General features: G+C 41.9%; 2 protein-coding genes across 3 annotated transcripts; both read left to right on the top strand.

Annotated features, from left to right (window-relative positions):
- Positions 1–6,635: 6,635 nt before the first annotated feature.
- LOC106602759 (uncharacterized) lies at positions 6,636–10,386 on the top strand. 2 transcript variants are annotated; one of them, XM_014195599.3, is made up of 6 exons: positions 6,636–6,961; positions 7,579–7,680; positions 7,825–7,941; positions 9,444–9,568; positions 9,664–9,764; positions 10,083–10,386. In XM_014195599.3, exons 1-6 carry the CDS (start codon positions 6,859–6,861, stop codon positions 10,252–10,254), a joined length of 720 nt encoding a protein of 239 aa, XP_014051074.3. In that variant the 5' UTR covers positions 6,636–6,858; the 3' UTR covers positions 10,255–10,386. The 2 variants fall into 2 exon arrangements, with proteins under 2 accessions (XP_014051074.3, XP_014051075.3); XM_014195600.3 differs by having other exon boundaries at positions 6,693–6,961; positions 7,828–7,941.
- A 3,374-nt stretch (positions 10,387–13,760) lies between these two features.
- On the top strand, positions 13,761–21,825 carry LOC106602760 (CD209 antigen-like protein C). Its single transcript, XM_014195601.3, has 6 exons — positions 13,761–14,152; positions 14,890–14,991; positions 15,115–15,186; positions 17,600–17,724; positions 17,821–17,921; positions 18,254–21,825. The coding sequence occupies exons 1-6, from the start codon at positions 14,050–14,052 to the stop codon at positions 18,414–18,416; spliced, it is 666 nt and encodes a 221-aa protein (XP_014051076.3). The 5' UTR covers positions 13,761–14,049; the 3' UTR covers positions 18,417–21,825.
- Positions 21,826–22,956: the final 1,131 nt, after the last annotated feature.

Raw genomic sequence — 22,956 nt, 5'->3', positions numbered from 1 at the left:
TTTGATATAAATATGAACTTGATTGAACAAAACATCCATGTATTGTATAACATAATGTCCTAGGAGTGTCATCTGATGAAGATCATCAAAGGTTAGTGCTGCATTTAGCTGTGTTTTGGGTATTTGTGATGCATGCTAGTTGCTTGGAAATGGCTGTGTGTTTTTTTTGCGTCTATGTACTCTCCTAACATAATCTAATGTTTTGTTTTTGCTGTAAAGCCTTTTGGAAATCGGACAACATGGTTCGATTCAGGAGAAGTGTATCTATAAAATGGTGTAAAATAGTCCTATGTTTGAGAACTTTGAATTATGACATTTTGTTGTTTTAAATTTGGCGCTCTGATTTGTCACTGGCTGTTGAATAGTGTGGGACGATTTCGTCCCACCTCCCCTAGAGAGGTTAACCTGTTGTAGTGAATTCCCCGGAAGTTTGCGGGGGGTATGCTAGTTCTGAACGTCACATGCTAATGTAAAAAGCTGGTTTTTGATATAAATATGAACTTGATTGAACAAAACATGCATGTATTGTATAACATAATGTCCTAGGGTTGTCATCTGATGAAGATCATCAAAGGTGAGTGCTGCATTTAGCTGTCTTCTGGGTTTTGGTGACATTATATGCTGGCTTGAAAAATGGGTGTCTGATTATTTCTGGCTTGGTACTCTGCTGACATAATCTAATGTTTTGCTTTCGTTGTAAAGCCTTTTTGAAATCGGACAGTGTGGTTAGATTAACGAGAGTCTTATCTTTAAATGGCTGTAAAATAGTCATATGTTTGAGAAATTGAAGTAATAGGATTTTTAAGATTTTGAAAATCGCGCCACAGGCTGCAAGTGGCTGTTACGTAGGTGGGACGAATTCGTCCCGCCTAGCCTAGACAGGTTAACCTGTTGGGGATAGGGGGCAGTATTTGCTCGGCCGGATAAAAAAACGTACCCGATTTAATCTGGTTACTACTCCTGCCCAGTAACTAGAATATGCATATAATTAGTATATTTGGATAGAAAACAGTCTAAAGTTTCTAAAACCGTTTGAATGGTGTCTGTGAGTATAACAGAACTCATATGGCAGTCAAAACCCTGAGACAAATCCTAACAGGAAGTGGAAATCTGATGTGTGGAATCACTTTCAAGCTTTGCCATTGAAACACACAGGGACTTATTAATCATTTAGCACTTCCTAAGGCTTCCACTAGATGTCAACAGTCTTTACAAAGTGGTTTGAGTCTTCTATGGTAGAAACTGACCCAAAGAGAGGCTTGGGAAGTTGGTCACAAGGGAAGGGCCATTACTACTATGACGCGGGCGCCCATGGGAACCCTTTTGTTCCGAAACGTTTAGTAAGACAATGCAATCGTCCGCCTTGAATATTATTGAAGCTCTGGTTGAAAAAGGCCCTAAGAGTTTGTTATACAACGTTTGACATGTTTGAACGAACGTAAATATATATTTTTTGCACATTCGTGACGACAAGTCCCACACGCTTCAGTACATTATGAGTAGCCTTCGGGAACGCGCTAACAAGAAGGAACTATTGGGACATAAATTATTAACTTTTTCGAAAAAAACTACATTTGTTGTGGACCTGGGATTCCTGGAAGTGCCTTCTGATGAAGATAATCAAAGGTAAGGGAATATTTACAATAGTATATTTGATTTTAGATGGTTCCAAGATGGCGCTAACATGTATCGCCTAGCCTATTTTTCTGAGCATACCACGTCGTTTATTGCAAAGTGTGATTTCCCAGTAAAGTTATTTTTAAATCTGGCAATGCGGTTGCATTCACAAGATGTTAATCTATAATTCTTTGAATGACAATATTACATTTTAACAATGTTTTCAAATAGTATTTTTGTAAATTGTAGCGCTGATCACCGGAAGCATTTGAGGGAAAATATTTTCTGAACGTCACGCGCCGATGTAAAATGCTGTTTTTATATATAAATATGAACTTTATCGAACAGAAAATGCATGTATTGTGTAACATGATGTCCTAGGAGTGTCATCTGATGAAGATTGTCAAAGGTTAGTGTTGCATTTAGCTGTGTTTTGGGTATTTGTGATGCATGCTAGTTGCTTTGAAAATGGCAGTGTGATTTTTTTAGGCATGGTACTCTCCTAACATAATCTAATGTTTTGCTTTTGCTGTAAAGCCTTTTTGAAATCGGACAACGTGGTTCGATTCAGGAGAGGTGCATCTATAAAATGTTGTAAAATAGTCATATGTTTGAGAAATTGAAGTTATAGCATATAGAGGTATTTGTATTTCGCACGACGCGATTCCACTGGCTGTTGACTAGGGTGGGACGCAAGCGTCCCACGTTCCCAGACAGGTTAATGTTGATGATGCGGTTGTTACTGACAGGAAGCACAAGGCTGAGCTCTTTAATCATCACTTCATTAAGTCAGGATTCCTATTTGACTCAGCCATGCCTCCTTGTCCGTCCAACATTTCCTCATCTCCCACCCGTTCTAATGCGACAATCCCCGATGCTTCTCCCTATTCTTCCCCTGCCCCGCTACAAAGTTTCTCCCTGCAGGATGTCACTGAGTCCGAGGTGCTAAAGGCGCTCCTCAAACTTGACCCCAAAAAAACATCTAAGTCAGATGGTTTAGACCCTTTCTTCTTTAAGGTTGCTGCCCCTATAGTCGCCAAGCCTATATTCAACCTTTTTAACCTGTCTCTCCTTTCTGGGGAGGTTCCCATTGCTTGGAAGGCAGCCACGGTACGTCCTTTATTTAACCTGTTAGGGCTAGGGGGCAGTATTGACACGGCTGGATAAAAAAACATACCCGATTTAATCTGGTTACCACTCCTACCCAGTAACTAGAATATGCATATACTTATTACATATGGATAGAAAACACCCTAAATTTTCTAAAACTGTTTGAATGGTGTCTGTGAGTATAACAGAACTCATTTGGCAGGCAAAACCCTGAGACATTTTCTGACAGGAAGTGGATACCTGATGTGTTGTATTGCCTTCAAACCTATCCCATTGAAAAACACAGGGGCTGAGGAATATTTTGGCACTTCCTATTGCTTCCACTACATGTCACCAGCCTTTACAAAGTGTTTTGAGTCTTCTGGAGGGAGATCTGACCGAACAAGAGCCATGGAACGATGATGTCCCATTAGACACCTGGCGCGCGAGTTCATGTTGGGTACCCTCGTTCCAATACGTTATAAAAGAGTATGCATTCGTCCACCTTGAATATTATTCATGTTCTGGTTAAAAAAGGCCCTAATGATTTATGCTATACAACATTTGACATGTTTGAACGAACGTAAATATATTTTTTCCCCTCGTTCATGACGAGAAGTCCGGCTGGCTTAGATCATGTGCTAACAAGACGGAGATTTTTGGACATAAATGATGAGCTTTTTTGAACAAAACTACATTCGTTATGGACCTGTGATACCTGGAAGTGACATCTGATGAAGAGAATCAAAGGTAATGGATTATTTACATAGTATTTTCGATTTTAGATCTCCCCAACATGACGTCTAGTCTGTATCGCAACGCGTATTTTTCTGGGCGCAGTGCTCAGATTATTGCAAAGTGTGATTTCCCAGTAAGGTTATTTTTAAATCTGGCAAGTTGATTGCGTTCAAGAGATGTACATCTATAATTCTTTAAATGACAATATAATATTTTACCGATGTTTTCTAATTTTAATTATTTAATTTGTGACGCTGACTTGACTGCCGGTTATTGGAGGGAAACGATTTCCTCAACATCAATGCCATAGTAAAACGCTGTTTTTGGATATAAATATGAACTTGATAGAACTAAAAATGCATGCATTGTCTAACATAATGTCCTAGGAGTGTCATCTGATGGAGATTGTAAAAGGTTAGTGCATAATTTTAGCTGGTTTTATGGTTTTGGTGACCCTGTCTTTGAATTGACAAAACATTACACACAACTCTTGTAAATGTACTGTCCTAACATACTATAAATTTATGCTTTCGCCGTAAAACCTTTTTGAAATCGTAAAACGTGGTTAGATTAAGGAGATGTTTATCTTTCAAAGGGTGTAAAATAGTTGTATGTTTGAAAAATTAGAATTTTGACATTTATTTGGATTCAAATTTGCCGCTCTTGAAATGCACCTGCTGTTGATGGAGTGCACCATGGGTGGCACGCTAGCGTCCCACCTAGCCCATAGAGGTTAAAGGGGAGATCAAGCTGATCCTAACTGTCTTCAATGATTTCACCATTGCCCTTGATTCTAAGCAATATTGTGCTGCTATTTTTATTGACTTGGCCAAAGCTTTTGGTACGGTAGAACATCACATTCTTGTGGACCAGCTAAGGAGTATCGGCGTCTCTGTGTGGTCTTTGGCCTGGTTTGCTAACTATCCCTCTCAAAGACTGCAGTGTTTAAAGTCCGAAAATGTGCTGTCTCAGCCACTACCTGTCACCAAGGGAGTACCCCAAGGCTCAATCCTAGGCCCCTCGTTCTTCTCAATTTACATCAACAACATAGTTCAGGCAGTAGGAAGCTCTCTCATTCATTTATATGCAGACGATACATTCTTATACTCAACTGGCCCCTCCCCGGATTTTGTGCAACAAAGCTTTCTTAGTGTCCAACAAGCTTTTTCTACCCTTAACCTTGTTCTGAACACCTCCAAAACAAAGGTCATGTGGCTTGGTAAGAAGAATGCCGCTCTTCCCACAGGTGTTATAACTACCTCTGAGGGTTTAGAGCTTGATACAAGTACTTGGGAGTATGGCTAGATGGTGCACTGTCCTTCTCTCAGCACATATCAAAGCTGCAGTCTAAAGTTAAATCTAGACTTGATTTCCTCCATTGTAATCACTCCTCTTTCACCCCAGCTGCCAAACTAACCCTGATTCAGATGACCCTCCTACCCATGCCAGATTACGGAGATATAATTTATAGATCGGCAGGTAAGGGTGCTCTCGAGCGGCTAGACGTTCTTTACCATTCAGCCATCAGATTTGCCACCAATGCTCTTTATAGGACACATCACTACACTCTATACTCCTCTATAAACTGGTCATCCCTGTATACCCATCGCAAGACCCACTGGTTGATGCTTATTTATAAAATCAACTTAGGCCTCACTCCCCCCTATCTGAGATATCTACTGCAGCCCTCATCCTCCACATACAACACCTTTTCTGTCAGTCACATTCTGTTAAAGGTCCCCAAAGCACACACATCCCTGGGTCGCCCCTCTTTTCACTTCGCTACAGCTAGCAACTGGAACGAGCTGCAACAAACACTCAAACTGGACAGTTTTATCTCCACCTCTTCATTCAAAGACTCAACCATGGACACTCTTACTGACAGTTGTGACTGCTTTGTGTGATGTTTTGTTGTCTCTACCTTTTTGACCTTTGTGCTGTTGACTGTGCCCAATAATGTTTGTACCATGTTTTGTGCTGCTACCATGTCGTGTTGCTACCATGTTGTTGTTATGTTGTGTTGCTACCATGCTATGTTATCATGTGTTGCTGCCTTGCTATGTTGTTGTCTTAGGTCTCTCTTTATGTAGTGTTGTGTTGTCTCTATTGTTGTGATGTGTGTTTTGTCCAATATTTATATTTTATTTATTTTAGATCCAGACCCCCATTTCCGCAAGCGGCATTTTGCCTTTTGGTAGGCGGTCATTGTAAATAAGAATTTGTTCTTAACTGACTTGCTTACCTAAATAAATATTAAACAAAAAAAATACAAATAAATAAAGAAGTGATCTTACATAAAAGTTCTCGAATCTGTTTACCTAATACATGGTCATGAGATCAGATATGAGAACATAACAACTGCCAATTCTGAAGTAAGAGCTGGTGACGGATGGGAGCAAAATGATCCCTACTGAAATCTCCATTATGCTTTTGTTAAGTGGGAATAAAATATGTGAAAAATACATGTGAACCTTGTGTCTGAAAACCACATCTCTTGTTTCTCACGGGAGCTGTAGAGGAAGAAGACATGTCGAGAGACATGTCGAGAGACATGTCGAGAGAGAGAGAGAACAAAAACATTGTGATGCTAAGATTTAGAGGAAAGCATACTGTACTCTTTAAAATACATGTCAGAATTGTGTTTATTAGAAACACGTACATATCCAGCATAGGGCTATGTTTAGTAAAAGGTTTGTAGATTTTTTCATGTCCAGTTATTAGCATACACTTATCACTTTAATAACAATAATTACAATGGCACAGACTGATAAATAAAGGTACAATGTAATTTAACAAGATCTACCAGCTTTCTGATTGAATGTGATTAGATAGTTAAAACAGAGTCTCCTCCAGGTTGACACGTCAGATGGGCAGAACTGTAGTGAGAGGACACACATATACTGTACAAGACGCATGTAGACACACGCAGACACACGCACACACAACACACAAGTGAAGTTGCCTTTAAATCCTCTGATGAAGACATTTACCACAAACCCTTCAGAATAACACACAGACAGCGTTGATACAAAAAAAAAATGCCCCTAAATGGTCATCAGTGGCATAACAAGTTTGAGCCATAACGTGCCCTCCGTTTGAAGGCTGCGGAAACAACCAACATTCCTCGCAAAGTGATAGGCTGAAAGGCTGCAATTGTCACTATTTGTTGTCCTGCAGCTGTCATGTTCTATCACTCTGTTAGATGATCCTGTCAGGTCTATGTTCCTGCTTGAAAGTGGTTGGATACTCAAAACATTATATTAACTGCAGTGGACCAGAGACAGAGCTCAGAGAGGTAACAGGTCAAATCACACATCAGAGCTACTACTCAACTACTTGTCAGTACATTTAGAATCATACAGTAGATATTATCATTACAAGTCAGTTAGAAAGGTAATCATACAGTTAGTTAAGATGGATGACTACGTCAACAAAGAGGTTGTTGAAATTGAAAAGGTTATTGAAGAAAACAAGAATGGAGCAATGAGGAGAGTGACGACTGAGACACATCACTCAGGTAAGAACACAGAAACTCTGTCACACAAACACACACACGCATTGGGCCCCCCTCACCCCACAGATAGTAAATGAACATGTCATAAGGCTTGATTATTATTATTTTTTACTACAGGAAATTAGCTTTAAAACTCAGCCTCATGGCAAAATGTGTAGAATCGCAGGAAATGTGCTCTAAAACAGCAACATTTTCTCTCTTCCCAATGGCAAAAGAAAGACACCCCTCCCAGGTTGGGTGTGGGGGGCCTTGCTCAGACATGCTCTACACCACTGACCCACGCACACTCACACAACGACAAAGACCTACAAACACATGACGCAAAAACAACAAAGTCCCAGTGGAAAAGTTTTTTTTAACAATTATTTTACCACACATTTAATTATGCAAATGAATGTATGTTGTCAGTGTATTCAGAGTTTCCAACATGTCAAACTGATACAGTCAAATCCTGTGGACCCCAGGGAAGAGTAGCTGCTGCAATCGCAACAGCTAAAAGGGATCCTAATAAAATACAAAAAAGACAGCTGTGAGAAACGATCCTCTTGTAGCTTATTATGTTGAAACTGCACTCTGCTGTTTGCGTCCGTGTGTTTTCACACCAGTGTGTATCTCCCCAGGACCTGACGGTTCAGAGAGAAGACTCTACAGGATGGTTGCTGTAAGCTTTGGGATGCTGTGTGTTCTACAAGTCACTCTCAATATCTCCCTGCGACTAGTCTGTGAGTGTATTGTTACTTAATCATTACATTATATCAGACTTTGACAACTGATGAATTTTGTTATTTGTTTAACTAAGTTCCTCCAATGTTAGACATGTTTAAATGACTGGCAAACTACATCCAATATATTCTGTCCTCTTTTAGCAGACAGTCTGACTGAAGAGAGAGACCAGCTACCAACCAGTTACAACAACCTGACTGAAGAGAGAGACCAGCTACAGAGGGAGAAAGATGATTTCATGGAAAAGTTCTCTAATCTGAGTGAGTTTACCTAATACACGATCATAACATTAATTGTACATGTTCAATATGCACAAGGCCGTAGCTACATGAGGACATTGAGGTGCTGACCTCAGTAACTGTTTCTAATGAGAAAAATGAATAAAATAGATTCTTGGTCTGACTCAGTTCTAATAGAGCCTCTTTGCAAACGAGTGGAATCAAGAAAAGTGGTTTGTTTGTTGTTTGCCAACGTCAACCCGGATTTGCATCCTGGATTTGCCTTTTAAGCAGCACTTTCACCACTATCTCAAACGGCTAACTCCTCCCTCTCATGGCACAGGCCGAGGGGCCTGAGACGTGAAACGAACTACCCCAACTCGTAGTCTGCTCAAGTTGACACTAGCGATGCTGCTGACTGTGTTTGCGAGATGCCAGACAAAAGTACATTTTAAAACCCACCAGCATCTCCTGCTGTGTCTACAGCCATCCCCAAACAAATACAATGAGTCTCGGAGAATGAGTACAAAACTATTAAATAGTCGCTAGTAGATACTTCAGTCAGTCATGTTTTTCTAATTACCCCCCACAAACACAGTAACAGACAGAGTCACAATCACACAGGTATCCATAAAATCAATGCATTAGTCTTACAGTCAATACGTCACAAACTCATTGCTATAACACCATGTGAAAGAATAGCAGAATTTCCATTAATTTGAAGTAAATAAGAAATACATTTACATTACATTTAAGTCATTTAGCAGACGCTCTTATCCAGAGCGACTTACAAATTGGTGGATTCACCTTATGATATCCAGTGGAACTACCACTTACAATAGTGCATCTAAATCTTTTAAGGGGGGGGGGGGTTAGAAGGATTACTTTATCCTATCCTAGGTATTCCTTAAAGAGATGGGGTTTCAGGTGTCTCCGGAAGGTGGTGATTGACTCCGTGATTGACTCAATACATTAGTAATAATCCATCATCATGTCTGTAGGATTATGAAGCAGAGACTTCTATTGCAGTAATGTTGAAGGGCTCTGGGTAGTATTACTGACCCAGCTAGAAGGATGAAGTAAGACGGTAACGTTAAAAGGAGCCTACCTCAGCAGGAGCAACAAATAGGCTACTAAGCTCTCATAATAACTTTACAAAGATTAGGCTACTAAGACAGACAGTGATGTGGCGCTCCGTGGTGAGGCTGAGGCAGGCTGCAATGCATGCAGGAGGAAGCAGAGGAAACAGAGAGAGAGAGGAAGCAAGGCGGGGAGAGGTTAATACAGTGGTTCCCAATGGCTGGGGTCATTTTTGCATGTTTATGCTGTTCTCCAAATAGCACCATAATGTTTTTTTTATTATATAGAAATGCAGTACTTTTTGGAAAGTTTCTATACAATTAATCCCGCTGTCTTACGACCTCACTAAAACTCAAACCCTGGTTACGGCCCTGAACGCGGACAAAAATGTTGTTTGTATACCTTCATTAATTAGTGCGGAATAATGATATGGTAATGAATGTTTAAACTGACCTGTTCTGAAGGCCGGAAAAGGTTTGAATCCTGTTGGTACTTCGTCTCTACTGAGAAAAAAACCTGGAGTGAGAGCAGAAAGGACTGTCTGGAGAGAGGAGCAGACCTGGTGATCATAAACAGCAAGAAGGAAATGGTGAGAGAGTGGGGGAGATAGATAAATACATAGAGAGAGAGAGAGACATAATAAACATATTTTGATCAGTATTAATTTATCTTTCTCAACAACAGAGGTTTCTCTATGGCCTCAAAAAGAGAGTCTGGATCGGTCTGACTGACAGAGAGACTGAGGGGTCCTGGAAATGGATAGACGGCACACCACTGAACACAAGGTGAGAGATTTGGCCATCCAGTTGTGATATGGAGACTTTGAAAACAAATGATATTGCTTCAGATCATCTTCATAAAGACAAATGTTTCCCGTCGTAGATGTCATTCAATGAGCTCTATAGATGAATCATAGAAACCAAGCATAATTTTCTTAAAGAAAAGGGAAAAAAAGTTATTTTTTAACACTACGTATGTTTTTTACTTTTTGTTGGTGGCCCACATCTGACAGCTTGTGGCTTTAAATCAGAAAAACACAGGCACAATTTATTTCATTTAGGATGATGTTTTACTGACAGTGGTTCTCTGTGTTGACAACATAGGTTCTGGGGGAGCAACCAGCCTAGTAGTGGTGGTGGTCATTCAACCCATCAGGAGAAGGACTGTGTTGAACTAGATGATGGACAACATCAGCCTGAGAAGACATGGAATGATTCAAATTGTGATAATAAACTGGAGTGGATTTGTGAGTTGTGTAACAATAACCTTCTGTAACAACTACCCCCCCCCCCCCCTCTTCATCTCTATGACTCTCTCTCTCTGACTCTCCCTCTCTCATTCTGTCTCCATCCCTACTCATTTATGTTTGTTTCATTCTGAACATATGAATCAAATTCCCATTTACTTCCTGGGATACATTAGTAGCTTCCTGTCTTCAGTAGTTAAATGATGGACACCTCATCAGACACAGACAATGATTGAGACACAACAACACTAAAAGTAAACAGCTGCATTAGAACAGGTAGAAGGGAACAGTATGAGGTTGTTAAGTCAGTACAGACGACTCCTGATGAGTGCGAGACCTGGGTTCAAATACAACTTGAAATCTTTCAAACACTTTGAGCGTTTGCTTTAGCCTGTCTTCAGTGCCAGGTGGGTACTGGGGCTTTTCTGTTGCAACAGAAGTATTTTAAATGATTTCATTTAGAGAGTCATTCTGGCAGTACTCATCAGACACTGAATCCAGAGGGGCGAATTCATGATTTTTCACTCCTTGTTTCAATAATGTTGTTGCCTTGATTTTTTGGGTTTCGTCTCCAGATTCACAGACACCCAAATGTAAATTTGGCCTATTGATTAACGAGACACACTATTTATCTTATTATTTTTCTGCTATAATTTGCAGTTTACCTTGGAAAATATTATCATTATAATTATTTTACATTGTTGTGTGTCAACGGGCCGTTAGCTATAAAATAGGATCTATGTGCAATGGTCAGGTCACTCTGAGGAAGATGTCAGCTTGATGTTGAAATGTCAGTCACCTGTTCGCATCCTGTACAATGTATTAAAGTGAGCAATAAGAAATCAATCTCTGCATTTTTTTGTTGACTGCTCCAACTCCTTTTTACCTCAAATTTGTCCATTTGGAAGTTTTCCTTGGCAAGGCATTCTCATATTTTCATACAGTATTTCATCCCAGGTCTGGTAAGTCTACACTATCGACTCAGGAATCAGATGAATATGTTTAAAGAACATGTCCCAACCTCAACCACCATGTTACTTTTAGTTTATCTTACTCTTTTTACATTTCCCTTTCTTCTGGGGACAACATATCAAAAACACTTAGTCTCAGAAATGGACACAAAGCAGACACAGGGGTGGTGATAGGTTCAGAACCTGAGTAGACATTGCTGTATAGTCAGAAAACACAATACATTGTTGGAGATGTCTGAGGCCATTCATAACAAGCCAGATGTGACCAAGAAGGTCAAGTTTGACAGAAGTAAAGCTGAGGAGAGGATTGTGGACATCTACGTCAGTGCAGACACCCAGAGGGACCATGAGACCAGCACCAAGACAAAGAGGTAGAAGACATTTCTCTAAAGAACGGACCGGGAGGTCAACCTAATACACACACAATCTTTCTCTCACACACACACACGCACACGCACACACACGAACACGAACACGCGCACGCACACACACACACACACACACACACACACACACACACACACACACACACACACACACACACACACACACACACACACACACACACACACACACACACACACACACACACACACAATGCAAAGAAAAACTATAAACACATATTTTATAACACAGGGAGAGACCCTTCATAGGTCTTGATGTGTTGTCCTACTGACTGGGATCATAGGCCTGTCTGTCAACTGTTGGTAAATGTTATAATTCCTACAATTTACCGGTAGTTCTGTGGTTTTCTGTTTTAGTTGTTATTGCAGATAACAGGTCTCTCAGAGGTTCTTAGTTTATAAGACCAACTCACCTGCAGAAAGAGGCCAAATACAGACCAGTTACAAAACCCTGACTGAAGACAGAGACCAGTTTTAGAAAGAGAGAGACCAGCTACAACACTCTGAATCAAGAGAGAGACCAGCTACAGAGCAAATCAAATCAAAGCTAAATTATTTATATAGCCCTTCTTACATCAGCTGATATCTCAAAGTGCTGTGCAGAAACCCAGCCTAAAACCCCAAACAGCAAGCAATGCAGGTGTAGAAGCACGTTGGCTAGGAAAAACTCCCTAGAAAGGCCAAAACCTAGGAAGAAACCTAGAGAGGAACCAGGCTATGAGGGGTGGCCTGTCCTCTTCTGGCTGTGCCGAGTGGAGATTATAACAGAACATGGCCAAGATGTTCAAATGTTCATAAATGACCAGCATGGTCAAATAATAATAATCACAGTTGTTGAGGGTGCAACAAGTCAGTACCTCAAAAGTAAATGTGAGTTGGCTTTTCATAGCCGATCATTGAGAGTATCTCTACCGCTCCTGCTGTCTCTAGAGAGTTGAAAACAGCAGGTCTGGGACAGGTAGCACGTCCGGTGAACAGGTCAGGGTTCCATAGCCGCAGGCAGAACAGATCAGTCACTAGTTACAACACCCTGACTGAGGAGAAGTAAAAGCTACTGTCACGCCCTGACCTGAGAGAGAGGGTTTGTTTCTCTATGTGCTTAGGCCAGGGTGTGGGGTGGGCATTCTATGTTTTGTATTTCTTTGTGTTGGGCCGAGTATGGTTCCTAACCAGAGGCAGCTGTCTATCGTTGTCTCTGATTAGGAACCATACTTAGGCAGCCTGTTTTTCCTTTGGGTTTTGTGGGTAGTTGCTTTCTGTTTAGTTGTAAGTACCTGACAGAACTGTCGGCTGTCATTTTTGTTTAATTTTCTAAAGTGTTCATTTTTGCATTAAATGACAAGATGAACATATTCCACGCTGCTCCTTGGTCTACTCATTTTGACGCCTGTGACAGAACTACCCACCACAAGAAGACCAAGCAGCGTGGGCAGGATGACTGGAACTGGGAGGATATCCTGGATGGGGCAGGACCCTGGACAAGGCCTGGGGAGTATAGCCGTCCGCAATGGGAGATCGAGGCAGCGAAAGCGGAACGGCGATACTGGGAGGAACAGGCAAGAAAGCAACAACGGAGGCCCGAGAGGCAGTGGCAAAAACATTTTTTGGGGGGGCACACGGGTAGATTGGCTAAGGCGGGTCTAAGACCTGAGCCAACTCCCCGTGCTTACCGTTGGGAGCGAGTGACCGAGCAAGCACCGTGTTATGCAGTAATACGCACTGTGTCGCCAGTGCGTAGTCACAGCCCGTTCGAACCATTTAGCTATCAGATTTGCCACCAATGCTCCTTATAGGACACATCACTGCACTCTATACTCCTCTGTAAACTGTTCATCCCTGTATACCCATCGCAAGACCCACTGGTTGATGCTTATTTATAAAACCCTCTTTGGCCTCACTCCCCCTATCTGAGATATCTACTGCAGCCCTCATCCTCCACATACAACACCCGTTCTGCCAGTCACACGCACACACAGACACAACACACAAGTGAAGTTGCCTTTAAAACCTCTGATGAAGACATTTCCCACAAACCCTTCAGAATAACACACAGACAGCGTTGATACAAAAAAAATGCCCCTAAATGGTCATCAGTGGCATAACGAGTTTGAGCCATAACGTGCCCTCCGTTTGAAGGCTGCGGAAACAACCAACATTCCTCGCAAAGTGATAGGCTGAAAGGCTGCAATTATCACTATTTGTTGTCCTGCAGCTGTCATGTTCTATCACTCTGTTAGATGATCCTGTCAGGTCTATGTTCCTGCTTGAAGGTGGTTGGATACTCTAAACATTATATCAACTGCAGTGGACCAGAGACAGAGCTCAGAGAGGTACCAGGTGAAGTCACACATCAGAGCTACTACTCAACTACTTGTCAGTACAGTTAGAATCATACAGTAGATATTACCATTACAAGTCAGTTAGAAAGGTAATCATACAGTTAGTTAAGATGGATGACTACATCAACAAAGAGGTTGTTGAAATTGACAAGGTTATTGAAGAAAACAAGAATGGAGCAATGAGGAGAGTGACGACTGAGACACATCACTCAGGTAAGAACACAGAAACTCTGTCACACACACACACACACACACACACACACACACACACACACACACACACACACACACACACACACACACACACACACACACGCGCGCATTGGGACCCCCCCCCCCCCATCACCCCACAGATAGTAAATGAACATGTCATAAGCCTTGATAATTATGTTTTTTTATTACAGGAAATTAGTGTTAAAACTGTTACATTTCTCTCAGCCTCGTGGCAAAATGTGTAGAATAGCAGGAAATGTCCTCTAAAACAGAAACATTTTCTCTCTTCCCCATAGCAAAAGAAAGACACCCCTCCCAGCTTGGGTGTGGGGGGCCTTGCTCAGACCTGCTCTACACCACTGACCCACGCACACTCACACACACACACACACACACACACACAACGACAAAGACCTACAAACACATGATGCAAAAACAAAAAAGTCTCAGTGGAAAAGTTTTTTTTACAAGTATTTTACCCCACATTTAATTATGCAAATTGATGTATATTTTCTGTGTATTCAGAGGTTCCAACATGTCATACTGATACAGTCAATTCCTGTGGGCCCCAGGGAAGAGTAGCTGCTGCAATCGCAACAGCTAAAGGGGATCCTAATAAAATACAAAAAATATCAACAGACAGCTGTGAGAAACGATACTCTTGTAACTTATTTTAAATGAAACTGCACTCTGCTGTGTGCGTCCGTGTGTTTTCACACCGGTGTGTATCTCCCCAGGACCTGACGGTTCAGAGAGAAGACTCTACGGGATGGTTGCTGTAAGCTTTGGGATGCTGTGTGTTCTACAAGTCGCTCTCAACATCTCCCTGCGACTAGAATGTGAGTGGATTGTTGTTAAATCATCACGTTATATCAGACTTTGACATCAAGCTAAGTGCTTCCTATGTTAGACATGTTTAAATGACTGGCAATCCACATCCAATATATTCTGACCTCTTTTAGCAGACTGTCTGAGTAAAGGGAGAGACCAGCAACAGAAGGAGAAAGATTTTATGGAAAAGTTCTCTAATCCATGTGAGTTTACCTAATACACGATCATAACATTAATTGTACATGTTCAATATGGACAGGGCCGTAGCTACATGAGGACATTGAGGTACTGACCTCAGTAACTGTTTCTAATGAGAAAAATGAATAAAATAGATTCTTGGTCAAACTCAGTTCTAATTGCACCTCTTTGCAAACGAGTGAAATCAAGAACAGTGGTTTGTTTGTTTAGTTTGCCAACATCAAAACAGATTTGCATCCTGGGTTTGCCTTTTAAGCAGCACTTTCACCACTATTACATTTACATTTTAGTCATTTAGCAGACACTCTTATCCAGAGCGACTTACAGTAGTGAATGCATACATTTCAATTCATTTCATACATTTTTTTTTTCTTTCTCATACTTGCCCCCCGTGGGAATCAAACCCACAACCCTGGCGTTGCAAACACCATGCTCTACCAACTGAGCCACAAGGAGGCCAATAAAATGTCTCAAACTGCTAACTCCTCCCTCTCACAGCACAGGCCAAGGGCCTGAGACGTGAAACAAACTTCCCCAGCTCGTAGTCCGCTCAAGTAGACACTAGTGATGCTGCTGACTGTACATTTTAAAACCCACCAGCATCGCCTGCCGTGTCTACAGACATCCCCATACGAATACAAGTTGAATCTCGGAGAATGAGTACAAAACTATTAAATAGTCGCTATTAGATACTTCAGTCAGTCATGTTTTTCTAATTACCCCCCCATAAACACATTAACAGACAGAGTCACAATCACACAGGTATCCATAAAATCAATGCAGTAGTCTTACAGTCAATACGTCACAAACTCATTGCTATAACACCATGTGAAAGAATAGCAGAATTTCCATTAATTTGAAATAAATAAGCAATACATTAGTAATAATCCGTCATCATGTCTGTAGGATTATGAATCAGAGACTTATATTGCAGTAATGTTGAAGGGCTCTGGGTAGTATTACTGACCCAGCTAGAAGGATGAAGTAAGACGGTAACGTTAAAAGGAGCCTACCTCAGCAGGAGCAACAAAATAGACTACTAAGCTCTCATAATAACTTTGCTTTACAAAGATTAGGCTACTAAGACAGACAGTGATGTGGCGCTCCGTGGTGAGGCTGAGGCAGGCTGCAATGCATGCAGGAGGAAGTAGAGGAACCAGAGAGAGAGAGGAAGCAAGGCGGGGAGCGGTTAATACAGTGGTTCCCAAACTTAGGGTTGGGGCCCCATGTTGGGTCGCCTGACTAAATCTGTATCAAAGAAGTTAGAAAATATGTGTTTAAATATGAACATATTCCCATGGCCTGTCTTCCCTATAGGCCTACATTTAAATGCACTCAAAATGCAAACAATGCAGGTCTAAAATAGTCCTACATTTCCTTTATATCACTGGTTGTTCGTCTTATCTCGATCACCACTGGAGTTTATAGTTCACCTATTACCCATCATTTTTAACCACAACATCATTGATATTAATACAGAATCCTTAGTGATATTCAAATCATTAACGTAATGTGACAATATGATCGTCTGTGTGCTCCATTGATGTCTGTTTGTGCGGAGCTTGATTAGTAATGCCTAGGAATACAAATGTGAACGCAATGTCAGTTGAGAAAATCCATATCTATGTAAAGAGATGATGAATTACGCAGTTCAACTGTCACGTCCTGACCAGCAGAGGGAGTAATTGTATCAGTTTTGGTCAGAACGTGGCAGAGGATTTGTGTTTTTGTATGTATTTCTACGTTCTGTCTAGTTTAGTTTTTCTATGTTTAGGTTTGGGTGTTGGACTCTCAATTGGAGGCAGGTGTTTCTAGTTGGCTCTGATTGAGAGTCCTATAATTAGGTGTGTGTTTGGTTTGGGTTTTGTGGGTAGTTGTATTTCGCACTGCTAGTATTCATTTAGCCTGTGACACTGTCATTCGTCGTTGTTTTTGTGTATGCGTTATCCTAATTAATTAAAAGATGAGCATCCACATTCCGCCTGCGTATTGGTCCTCCCTTCAGCACGACGGCTGTATTTGTGACATCAACAATACAACTGACTGAACAGTCACTGATGCTACTTGTCAGTGTAACTAATTTCTCACATTTTCCCCCCTTTCTGGGGGGGAAAATTGTATAGCTACTAGGCTTGTGTTTGTAGATCAACTGAGGTGAATGAACCTACAGCAGCCAAAGTAATGAAGGCTGTGGACATTTTTGCTTGTTTATGTTGTTCTCCAAATAGCACCATAATGTTTTTTTATTATATGGAAATGCAGTACTTTTTGGAAAGTTTCTATACAATTAATCTCGCTGTCTTACGACCTCACTAAAACTCAAACCCTGGTTACGGCCCTGAACGCGGACAAAAATTTTGTTTGTGTAGTGCAGAATAATGAGATGGCATTGAATGTTTAAACTAACCTCTTCTGAAGGCTGGAACAAGTTTGAATCCTGTTGGTACTTCCTCTCTACTGAGAGAAAAACCTGGAGTGAGAGCAGAAAGGACTGTCTGGAGAGAGGAGCAGACCTGGTGATCATAAACAGCGGAAAGGAACAGGTGAGAGAGTGGGGGGAGATAGATAAATACATAGAGAGAGAGAGAGACATGATAAAAGTATTTTGATCAGTATTAATTTATCTTTCTCAACAACAGAGGTTTCTCTTTGCCCTCAAAAAGAGAGTCTGGATCGGTCTGACTGACAGAGAGACTGAGGGGTCCTGGAAATGGGTAGACGGCACACCACTGAACACAAGGTGAGAGATTTGACCATCCAGTTGTGATATGGAGACTTTGAAAACAAATGATATTGCTTCAGATCATCTTCATAAATACAAATGTTTCCCTTAGTAGATGTCATTCAATGAGCTCTATAGATGAATCATAGAAACCAAGCATTATTTTCTTAAAGAAAAGGAAATAGAAAGTACTTTTTTTTACACTACGTAAGTTTTTTTTACTTTTTGTTGGTGGCCCACATCTGACAGCGTGTGGCTTCAAAGCTGAAAAACACAGACATTATTTATTTGATTTAGAATGATGTTTAACTGACAGTGTGATTATCTGGTTCTCTATGTTGTTAACATAGGTACTGGGGGCGCAACCAGCCTAGTAGTGGTGGTGGTCAATCAACCTATCAGGAGAAGGACTGTGTTGAACTAGATGATGGACAACATCAGCCTGAAAAGACATGGAATTATTCAAATTGTGATAATAAACTGGAGTGGATTTGTGAGCTGTGTAATAAATAACCTACTGTAACAACTACCCCTCCCCCACCCCCCCCCCCCCCCCCTCTCTCTTCATCTCTATGACTCTCGCTCTCTCTGACTCTCCCTCTCTCATTCTGTCTCCATCCCTACTCATTTATGTTTGTTTCATTCTGAACATATGAATCAAATTCCCATTTACTTCCTGGGATACATTAGTAGCTTCTTGTCTTCAGTAGTTAAATGATGGACACCTCATCAGACACAGACAATGATTGAGACACAACAACACTAAAAGTAAACAGCTGCATTAGAACAGGTAGAAGGGAACAGTATGAGGTTGTTAAGTCAGTACAGTCGACTCCTGATGAGTGCACGTCAGATAAGTGCGAGACCTGGGTTCAAATACAACTTGAAATCTTTCAAACACTTTGAGCGTTTGCTTTAGCCTGTCTTCAGTGTCAGGTGGGTACTGGGGCTTTTCTGTTGCAACAGAAGTATTTTAAATTATTTCATATAGAGAGGCATTCTGGCAGTACTCATTAGACACTGGATCCAGAGTGGCGAATTCATGATTTTTCACTGTGCTCGTTTCTATCAAATCAAATCAAAGTGTATTTGTCACATGCTGAATGAAATGCTTACTTACAGTTTTTAACCAATAGTGCAAAAAAGGTGTTAGGTGAACAATTCGTAAGTAAAGAAATGAAACAACTGTAAAAAGACAGGCTATATACAGTAGCGAGGCTATAAAAGTAGCGAGGCTACATACAGACACTGGTTAGTCAGGCTGATTGAGGTAGTATGTACATGTAGATATGGTTAAAGTGACTATGCATATATGATGAGTAGCAGCAGCGTAAAAGAGGGGTTGGTGGGTGGTGGGTGGTGGGACACAATGCAGATAGCCCGGTTAGCCAATGTGCGGGAACACTGATTGGTCGGCCCAATTGAGGTAGTATGTATATGAATGTGTAGTTAAAGTGACTATGCATATATGATAAACAGAGAGAAGCAGCTGCGTAAAACGAGGGTTTGGGGGGGTTGGGGGGGGCACACAATGCAAATAGTCCGGGTAGCCATTTGATTACCTGTTCAGGAGTCTTATGGCTTGGGGTAAAAACTGTTGAGAAGTATTTTTGTCCTTGACTTGGCACTCCGGTACCGCTTGCCATGCGATAGTAGAGAGAACAGTCTATGACTGGGGTGGCTGGGGTCTTTGACAATTTTTAGGGCCTTCCTCTGAAACCGCCTGGTGTAGAGGTCCTGGATGGCAGGCAGCTTAGCCCCAGTGATGTACTGGGCCGTACGCAATACCCTCTGTAGTGCCTTGCGATCAGAGGCTGAACAATTGCTGTACCAGGCAATGATGCAACCAGTCAGGATGCTCTTGATGTTGCAGCTGTAGAACCTTTTGAGGATCTCAGGACCCATGCCAAATCTTTTTAGTTTCCTGAGGGGGAATAGGCTTTGTCGTGCCCTCTTCATGACTGTCTTGGTGTGTTTGGACCATTCTAGTTTGTTGTTGATGTGGACACCGAGAAACTTGAAGCTCTCAACCTGCTCCACTACAGCCCCGTCGATGAGAATGGGGGCGTGCTCGGTCCTCCTTTTCCTGTAGTCCACAATCATCTCCTTAGTCTTGGCTACGTTGAGGGATGGTTGTTATTCTGGCACCACACGGCCAGGTATGTGATCTCTTCCCTATAGGCTACCTCGTCGTTGTCTGTGATCAGGCCTACCACTGTTGTGTCGTCTGCAAACTTAATGATGGTGTTGGAGTTGTGCCTGGCCGTGCAGTCGTGGGTGAACAGGGAGTACAGGAGGGGACTGAGCTTACACCCCTGTGGAGCTCCAGTGCTGAGGATCAGCGTGACAGATGTGTTGCTACCTGCCCTCACCACCTTGGGGCGGCCCGTCAGGAAGTCCAGGATCCACTTGCAGAGGGAGGTGTTTAGTCCCAGGATCCTTAGCTTAGTGATAAGCTTTGAGGGTTTTATGGTGTTGAAAACTGAGCTGCAGTCAATGAATAGCATTCTCACATAAGTGTTCCTTTTGTCCAGGTGGGAAAGGGCAGTGTGGAGTGCAATAGAGATTGCATCATCTGTGGATCCAAATTGCAGTGGGTCTAGGGTTTCTGGAATAATGGTGTTGATGTGAGGCATTACCAACCTTTCAAAGCACTTCATGGCTATGGATGTGAGTGCTACGGGTCTGTAGTCATTTAGGCAGGTTGCCTTTGTGTTCTTGGGCACAAGGACTATGGTGGTCTGCTTGAAACATGTTGGTATTACAGACTCAGTCAGGGACATGTTGAAAATGTCAGTGAAGACACCTGCCAGTTGGTCAGCACATGCCCGGAGCACACGTCCTGGTAATCCGTCTGGCCCCGCAGCCTTGTGTATGTTGACCTGTTTAAAGGCCTTACTCACGTCAGCTACGGAGAGCGTGATCACACAGTCGTCCGGAACAGCTGATGCTCTCATGCATGCCTCAGTGTTGCTTGCCTCGAAGCGAGCATAGAAGTGATTTAGCTCGTCTTGTAGGCTCGAGTCACTGTGCAGCTCGCAGCTGTGCTTCCCTTTGTAGTCTGTAATAGTTTGCAAGCCCTGCCACATAAGACGAGCACCGGAGCCGGTGCAGTATGATTCAATCTTAGTCCTGTATTGGCGCTTTGCCTGTTTGATGGTTTATCCCAGGGCATAGCAGTATTTCTTGTAAGCTTCCGAGTTAGAGTCCAGCACCTTGAAAGCGGCAGCTCTACCCTTTAGCTCAGTGCGAATGTTGCCTGTAATCCATGGCTTCTGGTTGGGGTATGTACGTACAGTCACTGTGGTGACGATGTCATCGATGCACTTATTGATAAAGCCAGTGACTGATGTGGTGTACTCCTCAATGCCATCGGAAGAATCTCAGAACATGTTCCAGTCTGTGATAGCAAAAGAGTCCTGTAGTTTAGCATCTGCTACATCTGACCAATTTTTAATAGACTGAGCCACTGGTGCTTCCTGTTTAATTTTTGCTTGTAAGCAGAAATTAGGAGGATAGAGTTGTGGTCGGATTTACCAAATGGAGGGCAAGGGAGAGCTTCGTACGCGTCTCTGTGTGTGGAGTACAGGTGATCTAGATTTTTTTTCCCCTCTATAATGTTGTTGCCTTCATTTTTTGGGTCTCGGTGTCTCCAGATTCACAGACACCCAAATATCCCCTATGTGTATTTTGACATGGCCTATTGATTAATGAGACACACTGTTTATCTTATAATTTTGTGCTATAACTTGCAATTTACCTTGGAACATATTATCATTATAATTGTTGTACGTTGTTGTGTCTCAACGGGCCGTTAGCTATAAATAGGATCTATGTGCAATGGTCAGGTCACTCTGAGGAAGATGTCAGCTTGATGTTGAAATGTCAGTCACCTGTTCGCATCATGTACAATGTATTAAAGTGAGCAATACGAAATCAATCTCAGCATTTTTTTGTTGACTGCTACCAACTCCTTTTACCTCAAATTAGTCCTTTTGGAAGTTTTCCTTGGCAAGGCATTCTCATAATTTCATACAGTATTTCATCCCTGTTCTGGTATCGACTCAGGAATCAGATGAATATGTTCAAAGGAAAAGAACATGTCCCAACCTCAACCACCATGTTACTTTTAGTTTTTCTTCCTCTTTTTACATTTCCCTTTCTTCTGGGGACAACATATCAAAAACACTTAGTCTCAGAAATGGACACAAAGCAGACACAGCCGGGGTGGTGATAGGTTCAGAACCTGAGTAGAAATTGCTGTATAGTCAGAAAACACAATACATTGTTGAAGATGTCTGAGGCCATTCATAACAAGCCAGATGTGACCAAGAAGGTCAAGTTTGACAGAAGTGAAGCTGAGGAGAGGATTGTGGACATCTACGTCAGTGCAGACACCCTGAGGGACCATGAGACCAGCACATACAAATGCCCACAGTCGCACTCAGATGCACACACACAGACACAGACACAGACACACACACACACACACACAACCTCGCTGTGTCAGCTTTTGCAGCATGAATGATACATGCCATTGTGCTAGAACACTGCCAATCTGCATAAAGTAGGCGCAATGGCCGACCCTGCACTGATACCTGTCAGCCAGGCTCCAGGAAAGAGAGAAACTCAGTGTTATCAGCAGAGTAAGAGAGGCTAAACCCGAGGGATTCAAAAGAGTCCTTGTGGGCGTTTTCCTTGTTTGTGGCTGTTTCCTGACACGTAGTAGTTGAACCAAAATGAATGGTTGTATTCCATGAGGCAACATCTTTGGGAAAACATACATCTTTGTTCAGCGCTTTCTCCCTACTGAACAGAAATGAGGATTGAGGGTGAATATCTATTGATACAGCAAGCATGACACAAGGAGCAATAGAGCCAGCATCCACTCACCCCCTAAGAGAGAGGCCAACAGACAGACACAGGCAGAGGCATTTTCCCAGAGCTGTTAAGAATGAGAGAACACAGGGTGGGATGGAGAAAAGGGAAAGAAAAAGACAGAAAGGGAGGGAGCAAAATGAAGATGGAGGGTCATTAATGATTTATACATCTC

Source organism: Salmo salar, chromosome 04 (genome assembly GCF_965601325.2).
Source record: "Salmo salar chromosome 04, fSalSal1, whole genome shotgun sequence".
In the NCBI taxonomy this organism is placed as follows: domain Eukaryota; kingdom Metazoa; phylum Chordata; class Actinopteri; order Salmoniformes; family Salmonidae; genus Salmo; species Salmo salar.
This window is presented reverse-complemented; position numbering and strand designations above follow the sequence as displayed.

Excerpts from the sequence above, each read along its gene's own strand:
- LOC106602759 (XM_014195599.3), top strand. The coding sequence starts at position 6,859 with ATGGATGACTACGTCAACAAAGAGGTTGTTGAAATTGAAAAGGTTATT. Across the intron at positions 7,942-9,443 it reads GGAAAAGTTCTCTAATCTGA|GCCGGAAAAGGTTTGAATCC; the intron begins GTGAGTTTACCT and ends CCTGTTCTGAAG. Across the intron at positions 9,765-10,082 it reads GGCACACCACTGAACACAAG|GTTCTGGGGGAGCAACCAGC; the intron begins GTGAGAGATTTG and ends TTGACAACATAG.
- LOC106602760 (XM_014195601.3), top strand. The coding sequence starts at position 14,050 with ATGGATGACTACATCAACAAAGAGGTTGTTGAAATTGACAAGGTTATT. Across the intron at positions 17,725-17,820 it reads TAAACAGCGGAAAGGAACAG|AGGTTTCTCTTTGCCCTCAA; the intron begins GTGAGAGAGTGG and ends TCTCAACAACAG. Across the intron at positions 17,922-18,253 it reads GGCACACCACTGAACACAAG|GTACTGGGGGCGCAACCAGC; the intron begins GTGAGAGATTTG and ends TTGTTAACATAG.